Source organism: Pempheris klunzingeri, chromosome 5 (assembly GCF_042242105.1).
Source record: "Pempheris klunzingeri isolate RE-2024b chromosome 5, fPemKlu1.hap1, whole genome shotgun sequence".
NCBI lineage: Eukaryota > Metazoa > Chordata > Actinopteri > Acropomatiformes > Pempheridae > Pempheris > Pempheris klunzingeri.
In genome coordinates, this window is record NC_092016.1 from 1,874,203 (window position 1) to 1,894,491 (window position 20,289).

General features: G+C 44.2%; 1 protein-coding gene across 1 annotated transcript in view; it reads left to right on the plus strand.

Annotated features, from left to right (window-relative positions):
- Positions 1-19,894, plus strand: part of LOC139201161 (receptor-type tyrosine-protein phosphatase beta-like) — a 31,949-nt gene extending 12,055 nt beyond the window's left edge. Inside the window, exons 4-31 of the mRNA XM_070830414.1 lie at positions 560-823; positions 898-1,173; positions 1,323-1,589; positions 2,745-3,011; positions 5,034-5,297; positions 6,255-6,518; positions 6,881-7,144; positions 8,015-8,278; positions 8,841-9,110; positions 9,467-9,730; positions 9,962-10,228; positions 10,670-10,960; positions 11,053-11,331; positions 11,430-11,579; positions 12,369-12,648; positions 13,241-13,356; positions 13,891-13,996; positions 14,768-14,845; positions 15,007-15,024; positions 15,840-15,921; positions 16,223-16,313; positions 16,709-16,785; positions 17,381-17,515; positions 17,612-17,734; positions 18,305-18,468; positions 18,724-18,859; positions 19,388-19,508; positions 19,607-19,894. Of these exons, the coding sequence (XP_070686515.1) occupies positions 560-823; positions 898-1,173; positions 1,323-1,589; positions 2,745-3,011; positions 5,034-5,297; positions 6,255-6,518; positions 6,881-7,144; positions 8,015-8,278; positions 8,841-9,110; positions 9,467-9,730; positions 9,962-10,228; positions 10,670-10,960; positions 11,053-11,331; positions 11,430-11,579; positions 12,369-12,648; positions 13,241-13,356; positions 13,891-13,996; positions 14,768-14,845; positions 15,007-15,024; positions 15,840-15,921; positions 16,223-16,313; positions 16,709-16,785; positions 17,381-17,515; positions 17,612-17,734; positions 18,305-18,468; positions 18,724-18,859; positions 19,388-19,508; positions 19,607-19,629 (5,201 nt within the window). The 3' untranslated portion in view covers positions 19,630-19,894. The remainder of the gene's footprint in view (positions 1-559; positions 824-897; positions 1,174-1,322; positions 1,590-2,744; positions 3,012-5,033; positions 5,298-6,254; positions 6,519-6,880; positions 7,145-8,014; positions 8,279-8,840; positions 9,111-9,466; positions 9,731-9,961; positions 10,229-10,669; positions 10,961-11,052; positions 11,332-11,429; positions 11,580-12,368; positions 12,649-13,240; positions 13,357-13,890; positions 13,997-14,767; positions 14,846-15,006; positions 15,025-15,839; positions 15,922-16,222; positions 16,314-16,708; positions 16,786-17,380; positions 17,516-17,611; positions 17,735-18,304; positions 18,469-18,723; positions 18,860-19,387; positions 19,509-19,606) is intronic.
- The last annotated feature ends 395 nt before the right edge of the window (positions 19,895-20,289 follow it).

Sequence of the window (20,289 nt, forward strand, 5' to 3'; positions counted from 1 at the left end):
ATCACAGTAGGTCCACTAAAAGTGCTTGTTTGATCCACTGACAGGCTCAGAGTGTTATTCTAAGTGTGTGACAGCATTATGGAAAGGATCCCTACAGAGAGAGACCTGGAAGATCCTTTTGGTTTAACCACAAACAGCTGTTATATCGCTCTCTGCACACACACCAGACTCCATTGAAAAAAACAGTAATTTTACAGGGAAATTGATTGTCTGCTGCTGTCTCAATCATTTAGTTTGTTTGCGTAATTGTGTGGCATTTATGCTTTAAAAGTTTAGTTTGGATTTGACACAATATTTGCGTAACACATAATGACACAAATAAACTAACCAATTGAGGCAGCAGCTCCTGTGTTCTGTGGGGTAAAATGACTGTTTTTGTCAATGGAGTCTGGTGAGGAGACTGCTATTACTGCTGTTCTGTGATGGAGGCTTCATAACGTCTTCATCTGGGAAAATACAATTAACAAAATCAATCTTTTTTTATTTAACGTCAATAGACGACAGAGAACAAATGAAATACGTAAAAGTTTATATATATTCTGTAAATTTGTCTCGACAGTCCCAGCAGTGGTGTCAGATCTTAGGCTGGACCACAACGGCAGCTCAGACCGTCTGCAGGCCTCCTGGGTGTCACCTGAGGGAGGGGTGGACGTCTACCTGGTGACCCTGTCGACTCTGGGATCGACCGTCCAAGAGCGCCGCCTGCCGCCCAACATCACCCAGGTGGCCTTTGAGGGTCTGACCCCGGGTCGCAGCTACCTGCTGTGTGTCAGGACCACAGCCGGGGGCCAGAGCTCCGAGACCAGGACCAGCGGGAGGACGGGTACGTACCTCAGTCCGCACCTGTTGAGTTTCATCACCCAGCTCTTTCTAATGATCGATCTCACCCCGTTTCAGTCCCTGACAGGGTGTCGGCTCTCCTCATGTCGCCTCTCAGCGACGGCAGGACGCTGAAGGTCAGCTGGTCGCCCCCCAGAGGCGACTGGGAGAACTACAGCGTCCTGCTGAGGAACGGGTCGGCAGTTCTGGTGAACCAGACCGCCGGTAAACTCAGCAGGCAGCACGCGTTCTCCATCTCCGGCCTCGGCCTGGTGCCAGGACGAGTCTATGGGGCTGAGGTCACGGTTCACAGCGGCATTCTGGGTAACTCGGCGCACTGCCAAGGACGACTGGGTCAGTTTACGTTTACACCTTTTGTTATTTGATTTTAACTCGTTAAAGAAAAGAGAAGCTGAGTGTAAAACATAAAATAGTAATTATTTATTATTATATTAATTATTATAATAAAAATAATAAAACAGAACGTCCTTCCCTCTCCTCAGCCCCTCGGCCCGTGCAGCAGCTGGTCGTCCGTCACGCCGATGAAACTACTCTGAGCGTCCTGTGGAATCGACCGGTCGGCGAATGGGACGGCTTCACTGTGGTCGTCAGACAGGCGGACCCCGCCACCGTCGTGGCAAAGAGACTCCTCCCCTGGGAGGCCAGAGAGTGCACCTTTAACATCCTCACCTCGGGACGCCTGTACGACGTCACCGTGACGACCAACAGCGGCAACCTGACGAGCTCCACCTCTGTCACCGCGCGGACCGGTGCGTCCTGTTTATTGTTCTTTTAAAGATGTTTAAGATGTTTTTACCGAACCGTTTATACGATACACAACCAGATCACCAATCACATCACTTATCCAGTTCATCACAGGTACAAAGTAAAACTGTGACGTAGCTTCACTAATTTAAATTTTTTTAATTTCAATTATGGGTTTGTTTTTTTTTAAATCCTCATATTAAGCTACAGTACTTACCTATTATTCTCAGGTCTATTGTTAGTACAGCAAGTAGAGACATTAACATATGGTAGTTAACGCTAACTCTACCCATTACTTTTAGCTAAAAGTGTTAGCTATCACTGTTAGCTAACACTGTTAGCTAACAGTGATAGGTTAACAGTTCCAATAATATAACACTAGCTTGAAATAGTTAGCTTAACGTTAGCTTAAAGTAATAGATAAATAATTTAAATAGTTAGCTTAAAGTTAACGTAATGGAGTTAGCACTAGCTTAAAATAACAGATAAGCAATTAAGATGGTTAGCTTGAAGTCATGGTTAAACAGTTAAAACAGTTAGCTTAACGTTTGCGCAAAGAAATGATAAACAATTCAAATAGTTAGCTTAAAGTTAACTACAAGTTGTCGACAAACAGTTTAAATAGTTAACTAGAAGTAATGGATAAACAGTGAAAACAGTTAGCTTAACATTAACTAAAAATAATGGATAAACATTTAGCTTAAAATACGGTAGTTAGCACTAGTTAGCTAAGAGTAATGTGTAAACTTGTTAGCCTTACGTTAGCTTCAAGTAATGGATAAAAAGTTCAAATAGTAAGATTAAAGTAAAGGATAAACATCTAAAATATCCAACTTAAAGTTTTGGATTAAGAGTTAAAATAGTTGAAGTTATGGATAAACAGTTAAATTAGTTCAGTAGAGTGAAACTAAAGTTCACCAGAGCTTTTTCACAGCAGACATTTTGATCTGTTGAACAAAGGAGTCACTTCTGATATTAATTATTGTAACTGAGCGTCATTAATATTACTAGTTTGACCTGATTTCACTGCAGTAAGTTAGTTTTACACTTGTGCAGCAGACACGTGGGAAGAAACGTGTTTGTTTTAATGCTATTTAGATAAAAGTTGAGCACACAGAACAAAGATGGAGTCAGTTCCTAACGACGGTGGTTCCTCTCAGCTCCGGCTCAGGTCACCAGGCTTCAGGTCTCTAACGACGGCAGCACCGACAGCCTGCAGGCTCAATGGGACCGGGCCTCCGGGGATCTGGACTCCTACCGGGTCCTGTTGGTCCACGACAGCAGCGTCATCAAGAACCAGAGCGTGGAGGCAGACGCCACCGGCATCGGCTTCCACGTCCTGAGGCCCGGCGCCCTCTACAGGGTGGTGTTGACCACCATCAGAGCTGGACAGACCTCCAGGCAGACTGTGGCAGAGGGACGCACCGGTAAGACTGACAGCTGCTTCGGACTGACGGTTTTTAAGGCCCACAAGTATTGATTTTCACTATATTACAGTCATTTTGTCTATAAAATGTCCAAAACAGTTCATCAGGATGCAAAGTGACGCCTTTAAATGTCACTAAGAGTTAAAAACACACTGACAAACTGACACAAAAGGACTTTTCTTTCTTAACAGATCATTCAAATGTACAATAACATGATATAGTAGATGCAGTTTCAGTTCCTGAGTGGACGAGATGTTTTAAAATAGTGACAAACTCCTAAACAGACACATTCAGTTTTCCTCTGGCCATTTTTTCTTTATGTCTGCACCTGTTTGCTAATTTCCTCCCTCAGAACGAACATGTCAGCTCAGGTTGTATTTACACTGATTAGGTGCAAGTCTTTCTGCTCATTTTGGCATGAAATTGCATTAAAACCTCCTCATCTACCTATCCTGATTTAGGAGATGATCTGGGGGGTAAATATACACAAGGGTGACTCAGCAGCATAACTTCATTAGAGGATAATGCTTGTGTTTAACCGGAAACAGCCGTCGTGGCGCTGTCTTTAAACAGACCAGACTCCATTGACAAAAACAGTGATTTTACCTCACAGAACACAGGAGTGGCTGGTGTTTTGCTGCCTCGATGGTTAGTTTGTTTGTGTTATTGTGTGTTACACAGACATTGTTTTGGATCTGAACTAAACCCTTTAAAACACCAAAGTCATGCAATAACACAAACAAACTAAGTGACTGAAAAGGCAGTAGACAATCAATGCCCCTGTAAAATCCCTGTTTTAATGAATGGAGTCTGGTGTGTGTGCAGAGAGCGATATAACGGCTGTTTGTGGTTAAACCAAAAGGATCTTCCAGGTCTCTCTCTGTAGTAGTAGTTATGTAACAACTTCTAAAAACAGACAATATGACAATAGTGTTTATCCTCATCTAATTAGATGAGGATAACCAGTGTCATTGTGTGTGTGTGTGTGTGTGTGCAGGATACTACTGAAAAGCAGGAATTTGTCAGGAATTTTCAGGAAGTGTCGACAACAACAGCAACCTGTCAAGGTCCGTCTGTCAGAGGCTTCCTGTCGGGAGGAGGAAGTCACTTGATTGTTAAATTACAACACAAACACTCGACCGGTGCTGGAAAATATTCTCTAAGTCACCGAGGACTTTTAGAAGATCAGAGAGAACTAAAGGGAAATGAGGGAGTCTAATTATTTATTACATCTCTAGAAAATGGTTTATGATATTATCATCCTAAAATCACACCAGCATCCACAGATACATCTTTTTTATTATTTATTTTTCTTCTTGTAAACCGTAAAAAGGGAGACGCTCACACTCTCTCTTTATTCCATAATTCCACTTAGAAATCACAGACGCTGCAGAACTTACCTGGGAATCGTCACGTTTTTAGGTTTTCTTCAGTATTAAAGTCATCCGGTGATACTTGTCTGTGCATTTATGGGAACACTGCAAACAGGAGCTGCTAATAGCTAATTCGGCTAATGTTTAAAAACTATTTACACCTCAAACTGAGAGAAATTAAATCTATAGATCTGATTTTACAAGATTTTCAGATTCGAATACATCAAGACATCCAACAGATAAATATCGTAGTTTCATTTAAAAAGCCCTTAAAAGTTTTTAAGTCATGATCTTTTAGCTTTGCTTTTAAAATATGTGTTATTTTGTCTTTTAATGTAACTTGGGGGTGAATTCCTTGCATCTGTTTATTAGCTGATCAGTAGATCTTTGCTGTAAGCTGGTCTGTAGGCAATTATAAGAACTTAACGCTAAACAGGGACTTAAATTATAAAAATTAAAATAGTAATGATAATCTTCAGCCTTCATCTTGTGGTCAATATGTCTTGTTTTCTATTTTTTTTACTGTCTTATTGTTGGTAATTAATTTCTGTGTGGATTAATGTTGAATAAATAGTTAATAAGGACCAAAATTAACTACTAACTACTACTCCCTTCGTCATTGACCTCCCCCTTCTCTCTCCCCCCTCAGTCCCGGCCGCAGTGGGTGAGGTCACAGTCAGCAACAACGGCCGCATGGACTTCCTCAGCGTGTCGTGGCGTCCGGCTCCAGGTGACGTGGACAGTTACCTGGTGACGCTGAGCGACCACGAGAGGACGCTTCACACCGCCTCCGTGTCCAAGTTCAGTCCGGAGTGCGTCTTTAACTCTCTGGTGTCCGGACGCCTCTACAACATCTCCATCACCTCCCGCAGCGGCAGCTACCACAACCACACCTCTATCCAGGAGCGAACACGTGAGTGCACCTCTCAGGTCGGTCTGTGTACGGCTGCCACAGAGGGACAAACTTCAGGAAGCAGCAGCTGACAAAACTACCTCACAAGCTTTTATCATCATCTTCATCAGCAGTTTTCTGTTTAAGTGTTAATCTCTAAGTATACGTGAAGAAGTAGAAGTATTAATACCACAAACAGCTGTTATATCGCTCTCTGCACACACACCAGACTACATTCAGAAAAACAGGGATTTTACTTTGCAGAACCCCCGGAGTTGCTGGTCTACTGCTGCCTCAATCAGTTCGTTTGTTTGTGTTATTGTGGGACTTTGGTGTTTTAAAGCTTTAGTTTGGATCCAACACAATATTTGTGTAACACATAATTACACAAACAAACTAACCAATCGAAGCAGCATTAGACCAGCAGCTCCTGTGTTCTGTGAGGTAAAATCCCTGTTTTTGTGAATGGAGTCTGGTGTGTGTGTAGAGAGTGATATAACGGCTGTTTGTGGTTAAACCAAAAGGATCTTCCAGGTCTCTCTCTGTAGGGATCCTTTCCATGATGCTGTCACACACTTAGAACAACACTCTGAGCCTGTCCCATTCGTCTATTTGAACCCAAAATATGTAAAAATGGGGCCAGGTTTAAAAATACTAAACTTTGTGGTTGGAAAATGTACTTAATATTAAAAGCAGGAGGTCGGAGCTTAAGTATTAAAAAGTAAAAGTCCTCTTATACTGTTATATATCACATCATTAGATTATTATTATTTACAAGCTTTAGTTGATTAATGTCAACACATTTTAAAACATTTTTGTGATAAAATGGATGAAACTAATTCCAGTGAAGAGAGACCCACTGATTTATGAATGTTGTGGACAGTATTGTGTTGTATATTCCCTCTGGCATCATAAACATGAGAATATTATTAACCATTCAGTGTTTAAAGGTGTAATTTTACCACTCTCCTCTCTCAGAGCCGTCTAAGGTCCAGAACCCGACAGCGACCCACACGGCTCGGGACGACTACCTGAAGGTGTACTGGCGTCACGCCGCCGGAGACTTTGACTTCTACCAGGTGTTCATCAAGCACAACAACGTGTTCCTGCAGAACAAGACCGTCCTGAAGACGCAGAACGAGTGCGTGTTTAACGGCCTGGTGCCCGGCAGACTCTACACGGTGCTGGTGAGCACCTGGAGCGGGAAGTACGAAACCAGCGCGTCCACCCACGGCCGGACCTGTGAGTGACCTCTGACCCCTGACAGTTGGTGTTCCTGTTGATGCACAGCGAGAATAAAAGAACTTCAGTCGTAAAAAGTTCAGAAAAATGCTGAACTTTGTTTTATGGCCTCCGCTTCCATTTCATTTATCATTCCTACTCATTACTTGTTATCTCTCCATCTTTTTTTAATGAACTTTAATTGCACTTTAACAGAGGAGAGTTGAAGTGAGTTTAAAGTTAGTTTTGTCCACCTAAACCCTGAGCTTCCATCTGTCTGGAGATATTTCACCTGTTTCACCTGACGCCTCTCTGACTATTAGACCGTCAAACTTTGCTCCAGGCTCTAACAGTCCGTTTTTCTTCCCCCGTCTCTGCTGCAGTCCCGGCGGCGGTCCAGTCCCTGGCTCTGGCCGGTTGGAGCACCGAGGACCTGCGGGTGGCGTGGTCCGCCGCTCCGGGTGACGTGGATCACTACGAGGTGCAGCTGCTGTTCAACGACATGAAGGTGTTCCCTCCCATCACCCTGGGCAGCGGCGTGGGAGAGTGCGTGCTGTCGTCGCTCACGCCCGGACGCCTTTATAAGATCCTGGTCTCCACCTTCAGCGGCCCCAACCAGAGGGCCCAGTTCATCGAGGGCCGCACAGGTCAGACACACTGTGATGAGGAAAAGATGCTTCCGCTGCTTTTATAAAAGGTTAAAGGAACAAGAAGCCTGGAGACATAAAAACGGAGGGAGAGGAATCAACTACGACTCCCAAGATGCATTTCAGTAAAGTTGAAATTACACTTTATCCAGCTCATTGCCAACTTTAATTAGCAGTGTTTTACAGGTAAAAACACCTGCAAAATACTCTTTTCTCAGAGGTTTTTGCCCAGAGGAAACACAGTCAGCCTACCAGCACCTCCAAATATTAATAATTACTACAATTATAAACTTTATTTGAATAGCACCTGTCAGATGACAAGTGCTTTACTTAAATAAAAATAGCTAAGTTAAAACGAATGCAAATAAAACCAAACAATTAAAGGAATAACGAACAAAAAAAGGGATAGAAGTACAAGAGCAATACAATATGTAAGTCACTCAGTGCTTTACAGGAGTAGAAGGTGGTTAAAAACAATAAAAACAAAGAATATATATAATAAAAATCATGAATAAAAACAGTAAAAGAAAGAAAATAGGTGCAAAAACAAAGAAGTGTTAATTACAATTGTGTTAATTACTTTATGCTAAGCTAAGCTAACCAGCTGCTGCCTGTAGCTTCACGTTTAAGGAGCAGATGTGACCGGTGGGTTTGGTTATATAATAAAGACTCCAGGATCTTTTTATGGTGATAAACAGGAAACAGAACCTCCACGATATTTTGGCTGCAGATCCTCTACAACAGAGGAAATGTACAAAAGGGGAGAAGAGAAGGGAGCAAAAGGAGTTTAGAGATGCATGTGATCCCACTAAATGTTGAACTGCTCCTTTAAAGTGTGTGTGTGTGTGTGTGTGTGTGTGTGTGTGTCAGTTCCCAGCAAAGTGAAGAACATCCACGTCAGTAACGGTGGAGACAGCAGCAGCCTGAAGGCGAGCTGGACGCCGGGCCAGGGCGACGTGGACCGGTACTCCGTGTTCCTGTTCAGAGCGAGCCGGCAGCTGAACGTCCGGACCGTCCTCAAGCACCACAACGAGGTGACGTTCGGCTCCCTGCAGCCCGGACAGGTGTACAGCGTGACGGTGCAGTCGGTCAGCGGAGAGCTGCTGAACAACAACACGGCGGTGGGGCGCACAGGTGAGGAAGTACATGTTACACCATGTGGTCACGTGGTGAATGCTGGGCTCTGATTGGCTGCTGGGTGTCCGTTATAAAGTGATAACGGACACCTGATAAGTAGTTCCGGTCAAACTGTCTGTTCACCGTCTGAATTGATGCGCCGGCTGGAGTAACCATAGCAACAGGGATGCAACACAGGGCAACGATCCTGTGGGTGAAGTGATCGTCTCACATCCAGCTCACAGCTTCAGGCTAACAGACGATCGATTGTTGGTGAAAATCTTCATATTGATTGATGATGGTGGCTCAGCTGGTTAGCTAGTTAGTCCTGTTGTTGTTTAACATGCTGTGACATTATATTTACTTATTATTATCTAGATATCTAGATATATAATCTAGTCTCTAGTGTGCTGTGTGCGTCTGCCTCCAGGTGGCAGCACCTTTCCTTTAAAGGAGAATCTGACCTGTACTCAAAAAGCCATTGGCCAATAAATAAGTTAAAGATTAGAAATAAAGACAAACTAAGGAACTTTTCCGAACATCTTGTTGATGTAATACTTTGCTCCGCTTGTGTGTTCAGTGCCCTCGGCTGTGACGGGGCTCCAGCTGGAGGACGTCCCCTCCACCTGCAGCCTGCAGGTGAGGTGGCAGGACGCTCTGGGCGTGTCCGACGGATACGTCCTGCAGCTCCTGGACGAGAGAGGGAGCCTCGTGACCAACTGCTCTCAGCCCTCCGGACACACCAAGCACAGGTTCGACGGCCTCACGCCGGGAAAGAAGTACCGAGTCCTGGTCCAGACCAGCAGCGGGGGGGTCCACAGCCTGGGGGTCAGCGCTGAGGCTCAGACACGTGAGTTTTTTACTCAGGCAGGATGGCGAGAAAGTGAAAAAAAAAATAATTAACTAAAGAAAGTGATAATATTTCAAGACAAAATGTTTTTTGAGGGTGAACTTGTATTTATATTTTTACAGAAAAAAGTTTCAATTTCTCACAAAATAGATGTGAAATTTTGAGAAAAAAATGTTATTTTTGTTTGACAAAATAATTCTTCCAGTAAAAAGTAAAAAAAAATTGAGAAAATGTGTTTCAGAAAAAAGTTTGAATTTCTTGTAAAAAAATTAATATTTTGAGAAAAAAACACAACTTATTGTCTGATTATCAGTCAGAAGTGTGTTAAACTGAACTAAGTGTGTTTTCCTCCTCAGGCCCGGCGACGGTCACCGATCTGTTGGTTAAAACCAACACCAGCACCAGTCTGACCTTCCACTGGGCTCCACCGGACGGAGAGTTCGAGCGCTACGACTTCCTCTTGTATAAACGCGACGCCTCGCTGCAGGAGAGCCGCCAAGGGCCGGCGAGCAGCCAGCAGTGCTCCTTCCAGGGCCTCACACCTGGAGCCCTCTACAGGGTGGTGGTGGTGACCCAGAGCGGGGAGCAGAGCAACAGGACCTCCATCTGGGCCAGGACAGGTGAGGGGGGGGGGGGGGGCAGGGGAGGGGGGAGAGGATGGAGAGAGGAAAGGTGAGGAGAGGACAGGTGAGGGGGGAGGACAGATGAGGGGGGAGAGGATGGGGAGAGGAAAGGTGAGGAGAGGACAGGTGAGGGGGGAGAGGATGGGGAGAGGAAAGGTGAGGAGAGGACAGGTGATAAGTTCTGATAATAACCTTTTGCCCCCCCCCCCCTCCCGTCTTGGTCTTCAGTCCCGGCAGCCGTGGTGTCTCTGAAGGCTCACAGTGGAAACCAGTCTGACTCCCTGTGGGTGAACTGGGGTCGCGGCGGCGGCGACCTGAGCGGATACCTGCTGACTCTCTACAACCCCAACGGCTCCCAGCAGGCCGAGCGGCCGCTGGGGTCGGAGGTCACCGAGTTCGTCTTCCCAGACCTGGTTCCGGGTCGACTGTACCGAGCCGAGGTGCTGAGCCTGAGCGGAGAGCTGAGCAACAGAGCCAGCACACTGGGCAGGACAGGTGAGGCACAGGTAGTGGTGGTCCTGGAAGATCCTGGAAGATCCTGGAAGATCCTTTTGGTTTAACCACAAACAGCTATATATATCGCTCTCTGCACACACACCAGACTACATTCACTAAAACAGGAATTTTACCTCCCAGAACACAGGAGCTGCTGCTCTGCTGCTGCCTTGATCGGTTAGTTTGTTTGTGTTATTGTGCGTCACACAAATATTGTGTTGGATCCGAACTAAACCTTTAAAACACCAAAGTCACGCAATGACACAAATAATCAACGCAACAATAGACCAGCGTCTCCTGTGTTTTACAAGGTAAAATGGCTGTTTTTGTCAATGGAGTCTGGTGTGTTTGAAGAGAGACTGTTTGAGGTTAAAGTCAGACACTTCCATCCACCTGGTATCCATCATCGCTAACAAACAACAAAAACTATTTCCTCCTCAGCTCCCAGACCTCCGACCTCCTTCCTGTTCGGCGGGGTCACCAACACCTCCCTGGAGATCACCTGGAGCGGCCCCGTCGGCTCCGACTACGACGACTTCGACCTGCAGTGGACTCCCCGGGACCGGCTGTCCGTCATCAACCCGTACCACAGCCGCACCTCCGGCAGCCGCATCCTGAGAGGGATGTTCCCCGGACGACTCTACACCTTCGGCCTCCGCACCGTCAGCGGGGCCACGGGGGCCGGAGCCTCGCCGACCTACAGCACGGCCATCCACTACAGCATCCGAACCAGTAGGTGGCAGCACTGCTGTTAAAAGATGCTTCAGTTACTTCAGTATGTTTGCTTTAATATTTAATTCTGACTTACGTGTTTCTTGCCGTAGAGCCGGAGCGAGTCCACAGCCTCCACTGTCGCCCTCAGAGCTCCACCTCCATCTCCTGCTCCTGGGGGCCCCCGGAGGCGGACTACGACTCCTACACCATCGAGTGCCTCCACCAGGACTCCGGGGTCCTGGTCTACTCCCGACGCACCGGCCGAGACTCCACGGGCTACCTCATCACCCAGCTGGAGCCCCACAAGCGCTACACCGTCTCCGTGAAGGTCATCTCGGACCGGACGACCAGCGAGGAGGCTCTGGACAGCGTGGTCACCATGATCGACCGTAAGGGACGACGTTAGATGCTGTTGGTTGGATTAATTAAATAAAATAATAACTATTGTCAGTTTACTCCCGTCTCTTTTCTGACATGCCTCCCCCAGGTCCTCCGGTGCCCCCCCTCAGCACACGGGTCAGTGACAGGGCCGCCGTGGTCACCAAGTCCTCCATCTTCTTCAGGTTTAACTGCAGCTGGTTCAGCGACGTCAACGGAGCCGTAAAGTTCTTCACGGTGGTGGTGACGGAGTCTGAAGGTAACGATGACTCCTGCAAACATGCACCCACTCCACAAATCTGTTTACCTGTAATAACGCGCTGTGTGTGTAATTAAAAGGTTATGGAGGTGGTCCAGTAGATCACCTCCGCTGCACCTGATCACAACAGGTCCACTGAAAGTGCTTGTTTGATCCACTGACAGGCTCAGAGTGTTATTCTAAGTGTGTGACAGCATTATGGAAAGGATCCCTACAGAGAGAGACCTGGAAGATCCTTTTGGTTGCACACACACCAGACTCCATTCACAAAAACTGGAATTTTACCTTCCAGAACACTGCAGTTGCTGTTCTGCCGCTGCCTTGATTATTTGTGTTATTGCATGACTTTGGTGTTTTAAAGGGGTGGTTTAGATCCAACACAATATTTGTGAAATGCATAATAACACAAACAAACTAACTGATCAAGGCAGCGGCAGAACAGCAACTGCAGTGTTCTGGAAGGTAAAATTCCTGTTTTTGTGAATGTAGTCTGGTGTGTGTGCTGTTTGTGGTTAAACCAAAAGGATCTTCCAGGTCTCTCTCTGTAGGGATCCTTTCCATAATGCTGTCATTATAGTCTGATTACAGTGGCTGCAAAGGTGATCTACTGGACCAACTCCAAAACTTTCTGCAGTCATTTAGAGACCAAAATATGTTAAAGAAAATAAAATAAAATAGGGCACATGTTTAAAGATACCACCAAAGTCACACAGCAGCCATAAATCGTGTTCATCCCCAGTTTATTCTTACAATCACATTTTCCTCCTGTTTCTTTATTGATCCTTAAAGGTTTTGATGACGTGCAGCCGGAGCAGCACCACCCTCTGCCCTCCTATCTGGACTATAAATCCAACAGCTCCATTAAATCCTACCAGACCAGCTACTTCCCCAGTCACTGCGCCGAGGGCCCCGACAGCAGCTCCCACAGCTTTGAGATGAGTGTGGGGACGGGGACGGACTCGCTGGGGGGCTCCTGTGACGGCAGAGACTCAGACGTGGATCCAGAGACCAGCGGCAGGGACCTGAGCCAGTTCTGTGACGGACCGCTGAAACCCAAAACTGCCTATAGGTACGAAACAAGTGAAAAGATCCTTTTGGTTTAACCACAAAAAACAGTTATAATGCTCTCTGCAAACACACCAGACTCCATTGACAAAAACAGTGATTTTATCTCCCAGAACACCAGGAGTGGTGGATCTACCGCTGCCTCCATTGGTTAATTTATTTGTGTTATTGTGTGTTTCACAAATATTGTGTTGGATCTGAATTAACCCTTTAAAACACTAAAGTCAAACACTAACACAAACAATCAAGTCAGCAATACAACAGCAACTGCAGTGCTCTGGAAGGTAAAATAGCCGTTTTTGTCAATGGAGTCTGGTGTGCATGTGTGTATGAAGCAACAAAAAGGATCTTACAGGTCTATCATGTATCTGTCTATCACGTCCATCTAATGCAGGTCCAATACCATATTTGCAAAACATTTTGTTCCTAATAGTCATTTCAAAACCAAAATATGTCTAAAAATATGTCCAGGATTGAAATTACCAGAAAGGTTAAACAGAGAGGACCAGAATTTCTAACTTTAACTTTAACTGTTTGCTTGTTTATCAAATATAAATTCAGTAATATTATAAGTCACGTTGTGTTTGTGTCTGCAGGCTCAGCGTTCGAGCTTTCACTCAACTGTTTGATGAAGAGAAAAACGACCTCTTCGCCTCCACCTCTCCTCTGTTCACCGACACATACCTGTCGCTGCCCGTGGTCACCGAGGCCGGTGAGGGGAAAACATCCGCATCCCAAAATAACACGTTAGAAGTTAGTAGGAGAAAGAAAAGTGGAGAAAGAATGAAGGTTTAACATCAGCAAATATAAAGAAAATGAGGAAAACTTAAAGGGATAGTTCAGATTATCACTGCTGCCGTCAGACAGCCCTTTTCTTTTTCATTTTCTCTTCGCTCACTTCATAGCCACCAGACTCCTTTGACAAAAATAGTAATTTTACCCTGCTGAAAACGAGAGTTTGTTGTGCTACTGCTGCCTCAATCCGTGAGCTAACCCATTAGCATGGATCCAAACTAACCAATTAAAACACAGAAATTGCACAATAACACAAACAAACTAGCTGGTTGAGGCAGCGGTAGACCAGCAACCTCTTTGTGCTGCAAGATAAAATGACTGTTTTTGTGAATGGAGTCTGGTGGTCATAGAAAATATCAGGTTGTACAGCTTTATGGGAAATGTAGGAGTCTAGTCTGAGGGCAGTTTAAAGAGATGTCAATGACCTAACGTGTAGTTTCTCCTCCTGCAGAGCCTCTGAGCGGCGTCATTGAAGGCATCAGCGCCGGTATGTTCCTCATCGTCATGATGGTGGGAGTCACTGCGCTCCTCATCTGCAGACAAAAGGCTCGCAAAGTGTGAGTATCTAAAAAACTGAAGCCTGAACTTAAAGGAGAACTCTTGTATTTTTAAACTTAGGTCTTATCTTTATGTATTCTGAATGAAACGGACTGCAATGGCTGCAACATGATCCTCTGGGGTCAAAGTTCGTCCACTAAAAGTGCTTGTTTTAGCCACTGACAGGCTCAGAGTGTTATTCTAAGTGTGTGACAGCATCATGGAAAGGATCCCTACAGAGAGAGACCTGGAAGATCCTTTTGGTTTAACCACAAACAGCCGTTATATCGCTCTCTGCACACACACCAGACTACATTCACTAAAACAGGGATTTTAGAGAACAGGACACAGGAGCTGCTGGTCTGCTGCTGCCTCCATTGGTTAATTTATTTGTGTTATTCTGTGTTACACAAATATTGTGTTGATCTGATCTAACCCTTTAAAGCACCCAAGTCACACAATGACACAAGCAATCAAGTCAACAATACAACAGCAGCTGCAGTGTTCTGGAGGGTAAAATTGCTGTTTTTGTCTATGGAGTCTGGTGGCTTTGAAGAATACGTCTAATTTCAGATCCATTATATCGCTCTCTGCAAACACACCAGGTATGTTTAGTGCTCACAGCATAAATGATGAAATAACCCATGAGAGCAGTAAAGGCTCTGTGCTGTGCTGCCCCCTGCTGGACACTGACACACATAAAACACCTCCTCACTGTGTCCTGATCTGATTTTTCCACCTGCATCCTCACCTGGATTAACGACAGGTATCAACTCCACTGTGTGTTTCAGTGTGGAGGAGACGGCGACAGTCAGGATGAGCGTGAGGAGAGAGAGAGCGACAGCAGGAGGTCCCCTGGGGGGCAGAGGGTGAGAAAATACTGCTGATACTACAGCACTACTGTTATGTACTGGTATAGATAAAGTTTAATTGATAAGACTTCTTCTGCTATGACAGCTAACACTAATAATATATAAATATTTGTTCCGTACTGACGTTTAACTCTCGTCCCTCCTTTTGTTCCCTTCAGCAACCGTCGGATCTCCAGGTGAGAAATCTGAACGTCACTTCAGTTTCATTTCTTTAAGTGGCCAAAGAGAGAAAAATAATATTTAGAGGCCACATTTGGGAACAAATGAATCAAAAAGTGGGAACAAATAAATGAAAACATGGAAAAAAATTAATCAAAACACGGGAACTAATTTATCCAAATGTGGGAACAAATTAATCAAAACATAGGAACAAATTGATAGAAACATGGGAACAAATTGATCAAAAAATGGGAACAAATTAATCAAAACATAGGAACAAATTTATCAAAACATGGGAACAAATTTATCAAAATATGGGAACAAATTGATCAAAAGGTGGGAACAAATTAATCAAAACATGGGAACAAATTTATCACTAGGTGGGAACAAATTAATCAAAACATGGGAACAAATTTATCACTAGGTGGGAACAAATTGATCAAAAAGTGGGAACAAATTTATCAAACCACGTGAACAAATTAATCAAAAGGTGGGAACAAATTTATCACACGGTGGGAACAAATTAATCAAAACATGGGAACAAATTAATTGAAACATGGGAACAAATTAATCAAAACATGGGAACAAATTAATCGAAACATGGGAACAAATTAATCAAAACATGGGAACAAATTGATCAAAACATGGGAACAAATTAACCAAAAGGTGGGAACAAATTAATCAAAAGGTGGGAACTAATCGTCCCTCGTGTGCCTGCAGAAGTATTTCGACCACTCACGCAGCCAAAGGTTCCCTGATATATATTTTTCTCTCTGTATGGCTCCTCCAGGCCTCCGTAGCTTTCAGCTGTTTGTCTGTTTGTGTCCTTCAGTCCCATCAAGGTCCCGAACTTTGAGTGTCACTACAACAAGCTGCAGGCCGACTCCAACTACCTGCTGTCAGCGGAGTACGAGGTCAGTCAGCAGGTCGTCCTCACCGTGTGGTAAAACACAGCTCGTGTGGACAGACAGGCAGACAGACAGGCAGGCAGACAGACAGACAGACAGACAGACAATAACAGACAGATTAATAAAATACAAAGTCATATTCTTAATACTTTGCAGCCTGCAGACATTACTCAGGGCTCAGAAACATCCCTTACACCTCTGCATAGTAAAATAAATCATTATTTTGTTTTTATTAGAGTAAAACAACCAGTTTAATCCCAATTTACTGTTTAATGACAGAAAATAACGTCTGTTTTCTTCCCGTCAGGATCTGAAGGACGTCGGTCGTAATCAACCTCTGGACTCGGCTCTGCTGCCGGAGAACCGCGGCAAGAACCGATACAACAACATCCTGCCCTGTGAGTGACACACATACAGAGAGGGAGAAGAAGAAGAACACGCATGTTCACGTGCAGTACAGTTTATAGTTAATACACGTTAACATGCAAAGAACACACGTTAACACACAGAGAAGAAGAGAACACACGTTAACACTCAGAGAAGAAGAGAACACACGTTAACATGAAAAGGAGAGAACAAATGTTAACAGCAGCACATGTTGACACACAGAGAACATAAACATGCAAAGAAGAAGACAACACATAATAACATGTAAAGAACATACAATAATGTGCAAAGAACACACATGTTAACATGCAGAGAAGAAGAAGAAGAAGAAGAAGACACTCTCACCTGCCACATTGCCCATCCGTGTATTTCTTTGTATGTTGCTGACTCTGGTTTCCGTGTCCAGACGACTCCACGAGGGTGAAGCTGTCCTACGTGGACGACGATCCGTGCTCCGACTACATCAACGCCAGCTACATCCCGGTAAGATCATCAGCGCGCTCAGTCCGTCATGTGATGCACATGACAAATCCACATCTGATATGTTTTACATGGAGACACCAGGAACCAAAGTTGGTGTCATGTCCCTTTATTCTGGCCCTTTAGCTTCTTGGCTTCAGTAGGAAGTTTATTTTTTCTTCAGTAATCTGCATTTTTTGTTGTTCAAAGACTTAAATCTCCAAGTTTCCTTGTAATAAAACCTGATCTCTGTAGTCAAACACAACCAGAACTCAACGTCGGCTTATAGAAAAGTGATCCAGCTTCATCAATACTTTTCTTTTGTATTAGCTGGGTCAACAAAACCTAAAATTTAGACATAACAGGCATCCCAACTTTCTTTGTTGACCAGGTTTTCGGGGAGCGGGTCGTTATAAAGGAGGGCTGTGAGGAGTATAAGAAGTTATTACAGCACAAAGCAGCACTGCTATCAATCAGCTCCTGTTTATTTCTAACATGGGCAGCAAATCAGGCTTGAAAAGCAGATTATCGGGAAAAGAAACGATGAAAACTCCGGCTTCAGGCTCCACCCCTCAGGACTGTGGGGGCTTTAAAATCACCGCTAACGCTCTGATTTCAGGGTAATAACTTCCGCCGGGAGTACGTTGCCACGCAGGGCCCTCTGCCAGGCACTAAGGATGACTTCTGGAAGATGGTTTGGGAGCAGAACGTCCACAACATCGTGATGGTCACTCAGTGTGTGGAGAAAGGCAGGGTGAGTGTGAGCGACACCGTCTGTGACCTTAAACTAAGCACTGTCCAGGTGTAGTCGTGCAGGTGTTACAGCTCCTCCTTCCTCCTCTGTGTCCAGGTGAAGTGCGACCACTACTGGCCCTTTGATCAGGATCCTCTGTACTACGGAGACCTGATCGTCCAGATGTTGTCGGAGTCTGTTCTTCCTGAGTGGACCATACGAGAGTTCAACATCTGCAGCGTACGTTGATCCACATCCTTTTGTTTTAATATGAGATATTTTAATAATTTAAAAACTGTGGTTTTATTTATTTGCAAACAAAAAAAGTCCACCTCTTTACTTTAATAACACATATTTAAAGACCAGACTCCATTGACGAAAATAGTTATTTAACAGTGGAATTGATTGTCTGCTGTTGCCTCAATCAGTTAGTTTGTCTGTGTTTTAGTGCGACTTTGGTGTTTTAAAGGTTTAGTTCGGATTCAACACAATATTTGTGTAACACACAATAACGCAAATAAGCTACCCGACTGAGGCAGCGGTAGACCAGCAACTCCTGTATTCTGCAATGTAAAATTAGTGTTTTAGTGAATGTAGTCTGGTGTGTGTGCTGTTTGTGGTTAAACCAAAAGGATATTCCAGGTCTCTCTCTGTAGGGATCCTTTCCACGATGCTGTCACACACTTAGAATAACACTCTGAGCCTGTCAGTGGATCAAACAAGCTCTTTTAGTGGACCTACTGTGATCAGGTGCAGTTGTCCCAAAGGATCACATTTCATGTTTTAATCCTGTTTGTGTGTGTGTGTCAGGAGGAGCAGCTGAGCTTCACTCGACTCGTCCGTCAGTTTCACTACACAGTCTGGCCGGATCACGGCGTCCCAGAGACCACTCAGTCCCTCATCCAGTTTGTCCGGACTGTCCGGGACTATGTCAACAGAAGTCCTGGATCTGGACCCACCGTGGTCCACTGCAGGTACACAACACGACAGAGGAACACTACCTCTACTGCTAATAAGCTGCTAGTTTACGGCACTGAATCATTAAAAAAACACAACAAAACTTAAATAAATAAAATAATAGAAATAAAAATTATAAGAAGTTGATGAAAAACTGTAAAACATATATGAGACACAAACTGGAGAGAGAGACAAACTCAGAGATAACTGATTATTATCTGTACTTGTTAAAACCAGTGTTTTTTGACTGGAGTCTGGTGTGTGTGTGTCAGTGCTGGTGTGGGTCGCACAGGGACCTTCATCGTTCTGGATCGAGTGCTGCAGCAGATGGACGCCAAGGACACGCTGGATATCTACGGCTCCGTCTTTGACCTGCGGCTCCACCGATCACACATGGTGCAGACTGAGGTGGGGCAGTGCTGACAGCAGGGAGTCATGTGACGTAGCTTCTCCTTTCTGTATTTTCTCCACCTTACTGGTACAGTGACGTAGATTCTCCTCTGTTTTCCCCACCTATGACGTAGTTTCTCTTCTGTGTTTTCTCCACCTATGATGTAGTCTCTCTGCTGTTTTCTCCACCTCAGTGTTAACGTGACGTAGTTTATCCTCTCTGTTTTCTCCACCTCAGTGTTAATGTGACGTAGTTAATCCTCCCTGTTTTCTCCACCTCAGTGTTAATGTGACGTAGTTTATCCTCCCTGTTTTCTCCACCTCAGTGTTAATGTGACGTAGTTTATCCTCTCTGTTTTCTCCACCTCAGTGTTAATGTGACGTAGTTTATCCACTCTGTTTTCTCCACCTCTGTGTTAATGTGACGTAGTTTATCCACTCTGTTTTCTCCACCTCTGTGTTAATGTGACGTAGTTTATCCACTCTGTTTTCTCCACCTCTGTGTTAATGTGACGTAGTTAATCCTCCCTGTTTTCTCCACCTCAGTGCCAGTATGCGTACCTCCATCAGTGTGTTCGGGATGTGTTGAGAGCCAGGAAGCTCCGCTGTGAGCAGGAGAACCTCCTCTGTCCCGTCTATGAAAATGTGAACTACACCTCCCAACGAGGTGAGTGGATCACCGACAGGTCGAGCTACACCTGCAGCTCAGTCAGACGCATTAAGGAAAATAACTGATCATCACATCTATTGATCCTTCCTCCACAGATACGCTGTGCACCAGACGTTAAAGATTGTATTGACTACTGAGCGATATGTTGAGCACTACAGGGAAACATGGCAATTATATTTTTCTACCAATGTTTATATTTTAAACCTCAGATATTAGAGAAAAAAAGCTTTATGATTATTTATATAACATACAAGATGAATATCAACAGAACTGTACATTTACTTCCATCATATCTGTGTGTTTGTACATATTTTACCCAATATTTCTATTAACTGTTACTTAAATTATGCGTCGTCTTTGTGTTTTATAAGCTAAGATATTTGCACGTTACATCACACGCTTCACTAAACTCTGCATGACGCTGAAGGGTTAAAGTTTTCTGTATGATGAGGATGATGATGAGGATGATGATGATGATGAACATTAAATCTGCGTCATGTCATCTGCAAACAGGTTGAGCAGCAGTGATTCATAATGAATGGATGGATTACACAAACTACATCCTCTAAAATTGATCAAACAGCTGAATCGATTACTAGAGTTTAGAGAGATTATTAGTTTGAGTTTTCTGTACCTAAAAAAACTGGATGTCAAGTGTGCGTTTATATTCATAAGTAACATTTTACTACAAGTCATCCAATTAAGCCTTTAATGAATATATAATAATAGACATTCTGTTTAAATCTCTGTGCTAAATACTATGATTCTGATAATATGT